Source organism: Rhinopithecus bieti, unplaced genomic scaffold (genome assembly GCF_001698545.2).
Source record: "Rhinopithecus bieti isolate Rb0 unplaced genomic scaffold, ASM169854v2 scaffold_14665, whole genome shotgun sequence".
Lineage (NCBI taxonomy): Eukaryota > Metazoa > Chordata > Mammalia > Primates > Cercopithecidae > Rhinopithecus > Rhinopithecus bieti.
The window spans coordinates 142,672-149,779 of record NW_016808467.1 but is presented as its reverse complement, the minus strand read 5'-3'; the positions used below and the strand labels follow the sequence as shown (position 1 = coordinate 149,779).

Genomic DNA, 7,108 nt, shown 5'->3' with positions numbered 1-7,108 from the left:
AAAAAAAGAAAACCACAATTCATAAAAGAAAAAATGGATAAATTGAGAATGTAAAATGGTACAACTACTTTGGAAAACAGTTTGGCAATTTCTTAATAACCTAAACATATACCTACCATATAATTCAACCAGTCTGTTCCTATCTTTTTAAACCAAGAGAACTGAAAGCATATGTAATACAAAGACCTGTATACAAAATAACTTTATTTGTAATAGCCAAAAAGTGGAAACAACTCTAATAACTTAATTGTCCATCAGCAGGTGTGAATACCAGAACAAATTCTGGTATATCCAGGAATGGACTACTACTCAGAAAAAAAGTTGGTTTAGGGAGGTGCTGAGGGAACTGTTCTACATTTTGATTTTGGTGGTGCTTACATAGCTATATGCATTTGTCAAAACTCACACAATACTTCACATTGAATTTTGCCTTAATTAAAAAAATATGAAAATAAGGATCTATTCTGTACTTTTTGGTGAAATTAAAGATTTAATCCTAATGCTGTGTTTTCCTTAGTTTTTAAAAATTATTATTAAGGTATAATTTACATTCAGTAAATTCTTCTTTCCCCTTTATAGTCAACCCCTCTCTATACCCCCAACCTCTGGCAATCACTGATCTGTGTTCTGTCCCCATGATTTTGCCTTTTTCAGGATGTCGTATAAAGTGAATCATCCTGCTCAACCTGGCTCTAATGCTGCGCTGGTTGCTCAGCACACCCCCCTTTCTCGTACCTGGGCATCCCTGCCCTGTTCAGCCCCATAGCTCCCAACTATTTGGTTTCTGCTCCATGGTCGGGCCTCTGACAGCCCCTTTGAATAAACCAGACACTCCACATGTGTCTTGAGAATTTAAATAAATAAATAATCATACAGTAGGTAATTTTTGTGTCTGGCTTTAACTTAGCATAATGGATTTAAGATTCATTCCTGCTACTGTGCAGGCAGTTCAGTCCTTAATATTGCTGAATAGTAGTATTCTATCATATACATGTATCACAATTTGTTTATCCATTCCCTGACTGAGGAATGGCTGTGTTATTTCCAGTTTTTAGTTTTCTTTAGGTTTCGTTGGGTTTTTTAAAAAGAAAAAAGGCTTATAAAAGTAATAGCTGTGTACAGGGTGAAGCTCCAAGCATGGTTATTAAAAGCAAATACCTTCACTTATCCCTTTCTCTCACTTCCATCCCCAGGTGTAACTGCTCTTATGGATTGGAATGTATCCTTCCAGACCTTTTTCCATATACATACATTCCCACACACAAACCAACAAACCAACACACATGTACATAGTTGGTGGGGATGCTATTTTTAACAAAAATCAGATGATAGTGTATATTTTGTTCTGCAGCTTGCGTTCTTTGCTGAGCAGTGTATCCTGAAACCTTTTATGCCTGCTCATATAGATCAATCGTATTTTTTTAACATATGTGTGATATTCTGTGGTATATATAGTTTTGCTGGCCATTCCTCCATTGTTGAATATCATGTTATCTCTGATTTTTCCATATTACAAATAATCCAACTGTTAACTTTTATATAAAATCATGATTCCACTGCTTGAGTATTCCTGTAGATTTCTAGAAGTAGAATTATTCAAAGGGTATGTATACTTAATTTTTTTTACATACCACTCAGTAGCTTGCAAATAGGTTGCATCAATTAGTGCTTTCAAAAATAGCATATGGTCATATTGGATACTGTAGATGATGTAGAGTAAAAGTTTTTTGTCCTAAAAAGATATGTTGTAAGAAATCCCTCATAGAGTAACAGATTTTATGTTCTTAATGTCTCTAATCAAGCATCTTAAAAGAATAAAAAATAAGGTTGTTCTCAGTGAAATAAACATATACATATTATATTTCATCCTAATACTCTGGTATATTGATTTCTAAAGATGACACTATGAAAAGTTTAGATACTAAAGAATATAATTTTCATTTTAACTATTATAGCTTAATTGGAATTTTATCACAAAAAATAAAATATAAAATCCACTATGAATTTTTCCCCCAGTCTGAGGATTACTATGACATGAGGCGGCTGTATACAATTTTGGGGTCTTCTCTATTTTACAAGGTAAGTTGAAGCTGGAAGTCTAAATGTCCAGCGTTATATAAACAGACCTAAATTGCCAAAAATTTTACAAACATGAAAAATACATTTATCTCTTTTCTTTTAAATGTAGGTACCATAAGATTAAGATCTTTCTCACTTTAGAGACAGGGTCTCGCTCTGCCACCTAGGCTAGAGTGCAGGGTACAATCATAGCTCACTGCAACATCCAATTTCTGGGCTTAAGCAATTCCCAGGCTCAAGCAATCCTCCTGCCTTGGCCTCCCAAAGTGCTGGGATTACAGGCGTGAGCTACCATGCCTGACCAGATTAAGACCTTAAAACAAGATTTGCATCTACATATTTGTAAATATAATAAATATTTATGGTTTCATTGCATTCTAAAGCATTTATAAAGTATTTACAAATGTGCACAGGAGAAACAATACTCAAAGGACCAAGTTTGTAAGACAGAAGAACAATATTTTTCTGGATTTCCTTTTGAAAGAGTGTATTTTTTATCCTGTGTTGAAAAGTTGGCTGGGCACGGTGGCTGACACCTGTAATTCCACCACTTTGGGGGACCGAGGCAGGTGGATCACCAGAGGTCAGGAGTTCGAGATCAGCATGTCTAACATGGTGAAACCTCATCTCTACTAAAAATCCAAAAAAAAATTACCTGGGAATGGTGGTGCGTGCCTATAATCCCAGCTACTCAGGAGGCTGAGGCAGGAGAATGGCATGAACCCGGGAAGCAGAAGCTGCAGTGAGCTGAGTTCGCGCCACTGCACTCCAGCCTGGGTGACAGGGTGAGATTCTGTCTCAAAAAAAGAGAAAAGTAACCTACATCTTTTAAATAAGTCTTATATAACATTTAGTTCATGTTCATGTAAAGCAAATAAAGCATCGAATGAATTTAAGTGCTTTTATTTTTAAAAAAGGATTTTTAAACACAATGTAAAATACATCTAACAAAGAAGCAATAGGGAAGGGTGCACAGTGAAAAGTCTCTGTCATGACCCCTGCTTCTTGACTTTCCATTATCAGAATTCAGTTCTTTTCTAATTTTGCCAAATACTGAAGCTATACTGTGCAGAGGTGATCTTGCTTTGTGCTTAAGTCTGCCTGTTGGTAGACCTTAAGTTATCATTTGAGCTCTACTTTGACCTCAAGAAAAAAAAAAAAAAGAACAAGAAAACATCTACTATATCTTCATTTACACCATTTGAAACTAGAATATTCTAAACCAAGTGAAGAAGTGTTTATAAAACTCTTAGAAATATATTATGGGACTATTGCTTTATATCACTGGTAGACTTTTGCTCTTTGTGGTTAAATTCAAGGGTTATTTGATATGCAATCATTTACCCAAGGATGATCTTATTGATATTGCCGTATACTGTCGCCACTATTGCCTGCTGCCTTTAGCAGCAAAACAAAGAATTGGTCAGTTGATAATATGGAGAGAAGTGTTTCCTCAGTATCACCTCCGACCTTTGGCAGACTCAAGCGCTGAAGTCTTTCCGGAACCTGAAGGAAGATACTTTTTGCTAGTTGTTGGCTTGGTAAGTTTACCTCAGCTTCTTTCTTGGGATTTTTCTTCTTTTCTTTTCTTTTTTTCTTTTCAGCTGGGATTGAGGGATGCAGTGGTAGGTAGGTATCTATTGACTGTCTAAATAAATAAACAAACATGCTCATGTAAAATTATTAGTTTGTCTAATACCAGTATTCAAGGAAATGTTGCATGCCTTTTTTGCATCCATTTAATACTCATGGACAAATATTAATAAAATCTAAGAAAAGATTGTGCAGGTTTCTAAAGTCTTTTGTTCCCCTTTCTATAGTGGTTTTTTCCATTGGCTTGTTTTGGAGATGGAGGGAGGCATAAAAAGAATATAGAATCAGAAACAGAATAAATGTGCAATTGCAGATGAAAGGACTTCCAGTAACTGAGGCTCTTGACAGCTATCTTAGGGAATTCTGTGTCTCAAAAGAAGTGGTTTGATGGTATATCAAGATAAGGCAGTGTAAGATTGTTTTCAGCTGGGATCAAGAAGCATTGATAATAACCAAAAAGGAAAGATGAGGGAAGAATTTTAATAATCATCACATGATTATGCCATATGCCTCTATATCTTCGATATTTATAAATTTATACATGCACATTTTATGTAAATATTTTCATGGTAGCTAAACCTACATTTGTAATTTTTTTCCCTATAGAAACATTATATGCTATGTGTACTCTTAGAAGCTGGAGGTTGCGCATCCAAAGCTATTGGGAGTCCTGGACCAGACTGTATATATGTGGATCAGGTCAAAACAACTCTTCACCAGCTAAATGGAGTAGATTCTCGCATAGATGAACGGCTAGCATCTTCTCCAACCCCCTGTTTGTCTTGTGCTGATTGGTTCCTTACTGGATCACGTGAAAAAACAGATAGCTTGACCACTTCCCCTATTCTCAGTAGGCTACAAGGTACTTCCAAAGTAGCAACTTCTCCAACATGCAGAAGAACCCTTTTTGGTGACTATTCCTTAAAGACACGTAAGCCCAGTCCTTCCCGTAGCAGTGGAGGATCTGACAATGGTTGTGAAGGTGGAGAAGATGATGGCTTTAGCCCCCAAACTACACCGGATGCAGTACGGAAGCAAAGAGAATCTCAGGGCTCTGATGGTTTAGAAGAAAGGGGGACCTTGCTTAAGGTGTGTACTCATTCAAGTGTGTACATTCTGGGAGCTAAGTTGTCTCTCCAGTCCTTGTTTTATAATTGCAGGACAGTTTTTTTAGTGGCATACCATTCTTCATTTGACATGGTGGTTATTTCAGTCACTGCTGGCAAACCAATGATTTTGAACCAAAAAGAAAGAGAAATACCAGGCCACGCATGGCAGATTGCTAGAGGCCAGGAGTTCGAGACCAGCCTGGCCAACGTGGCAAAACCCAGCCTCTAATAAAATTACAAAAAAATTGCCAGGCATGGTGGTGCACACCTGTGATCCCAGATACATCAGGAGGCTGAGGCACAAGAATTGCTTAAACCCAGGAGGCAGAGGTTGCAATGAGCTGAGATTGTGCCACTGCATGATTTGTCACTCCAGCCTGGGTGACAGAGTGAGACTCTGTCTCAAAAAAAAAAGAGAGAGAGAGAAATATCAAGTAATAAGACAGGAGTTCCTTGACATCCATATCTGTTTAACAGTACTTAGAAATAGGAAAGCTTTAATTTCAATTTCCGTGTTCATCTCTTTCCTATTTGCAATGACAGCAGAGAGCATCCAAGCCGTGGGACCTGTTGGGGGCTGATCTGACTAAATAGCCAATGAAATGTTCAGCAAAGAGAATCAGAACCCTAAATGTGTGTATGTGTGTGTGTATGTGTCTGTGTATGTGTGTATTATCCTATTTTTATAGATTTTAAAATCTGAGCCTTTGTAATACTTAAAGATTTTAAAGTTGACTCTAAAGAGGATGTTCATTTTCAGATCATTTTTCCTGATTCTTTTCCATGAAAATACCATAAAATATCCAAATGATTATCAAAACATTCATCCTGGGAGGCTTTGTACTTATTCTAGTGATGCTGTCATCTTTCAAAACACTTTTGAAACTTGTCATTTGGATGGATGGAGGTGATACCAGATGAGGAGTCTGAGAAGGAGCACAAATAAAATATGAGATGCTAGTAGCATGGCATAAATAACCAGATGTAATCTCCTCATACCAAACAATAGAATACTTTTGGACCCCTAAGTGGGGTGTATTTGGAAGTACTCACATCAGTACCATACCTGTTATCCCAGTTGATAAAATTGGTAGGAAATAGTCTAAAAGGATATGGACAGACTAAAGAATTACCAAGCCATGAATAGCTCCTAAGAGAAACTGAGTTAACCTTTAAGATTCAGCCATTCAACAAATGTTGACTGAATACCTACTAAGTGCCAAGGGCCATACTACACAAAGGAGATACAGAGATAAGTAAGACACAGCCCCTGACTTTGAGGAGTGCAGAGTCTAGGGAGGGAGACAAGTGTGCATACATACAAACTTGGTAATGGCTCTGGTAGGAGGTTTTCAGGGAACACCATCATGCCCTCCCAGGACATGACCCTGGGATCCCTGTCAGCCATGGATAAGCCAAGAGGTACAAGTTAGCATCAAAAATATTTAAAAGAAGCATTGCAAGTGGTAAGTAGTTCTCTTAGAAGGATGTTTAATTTTTAAATTGTTTCTGCTATATGATTCCAATCTTAGATATAAACCAATCTACTTAACTGTATTTTCAGGTCACTAAAAGAAGTCTACTCTTCCAAATCCATTTCATTTGGGAAACTTGAAAAGGACCTTCCAGAAAAGAATTAGAAATATATAATAAAGTGAAGTAAGAAACTTTCTTATTCTTGTTCACTTAAACTCTTTCAGGAAGTTTTACAGTGAGAAAGTACAATTCTATAACATGTATTTTACTCAACAAATGTAATTCTGATATATCTTACATATTAAAGGTAAGATCTGTGGTATTTCTTTAATATTTCATTACACATTTAGGAAAATTACCATATTAGTATTATAAGAGAGAAAATACACACAAAGTAATATTTCCTTTTTTTTTTTTTGAGATGAAGTCTTGCTCTGTCGCCCAGGCTGGAGTGCAGTGGCACGATCTCGGCTCACTGCAAGCTCCACCTCCTGGGTTTCCACCATTTCTCCTGCCTCAGTCTCCCGAGTAGCTGGGACTATAGGTGCCCGCCACCACGCCCGGCTAATTTTTTGTATCTTTAGTAGAGACAGAGTTTCACCGTGTTAGCCAGGATGGTCTCAATCTCCTGACCTTGTGATCCGCCCGCCTCAGCCTCCCAAAGTGCTGGGACTGCAGGCGTGAGCCACCATGCCCGGCCACAAAGTAATATTTCAAAATGTGAAAGTCCCCCTTTATCTCTCCACAGGTAACCTCCCTTTTGTATATTTAATATAATTTTTAAATTAGTGTTTACTATTTTTTGGAGTGTTCGGTGGATGCAGTGATGTGCTGTCCAGTTACACCTTAGC

The 7,108-nt window shown here is 37.3% G+C and overlaps 1 protein-coding gene across 1 annotated transcript in view; it reads left to right on the top strand.

Annotated features, from left to right (window-relative positions):
• The window catches only part of INTU (inturned planar cell polarity protein), a 97,769-nt gene that overhangs the window by 81,019 nt on the left and 9,642 nt on the right, over positions 1-7,108 (top strand). The window contains exons 10-13 of the mRNA XM_017886736.1: positions 2,017-2,079; positions 3,399-3,620; positions 4,279-4,761; positions 6,346-6,440. Coding sequence (XP_017742225.1) covers positions 2,017-2,079; positions 3,399-3,620; positions 4,279-4,761; positions 6,346-6,396 — 819 coding nt within the window. The 3' untranslated portion in view covers positions 6,397-6,440. The remainder of the gene's footprint in view (positions 1-2,016; positions 2,080-3,398; positions 3,621-4,278; positions 4,762-6,345; positions 6,441-7,108) is intronic.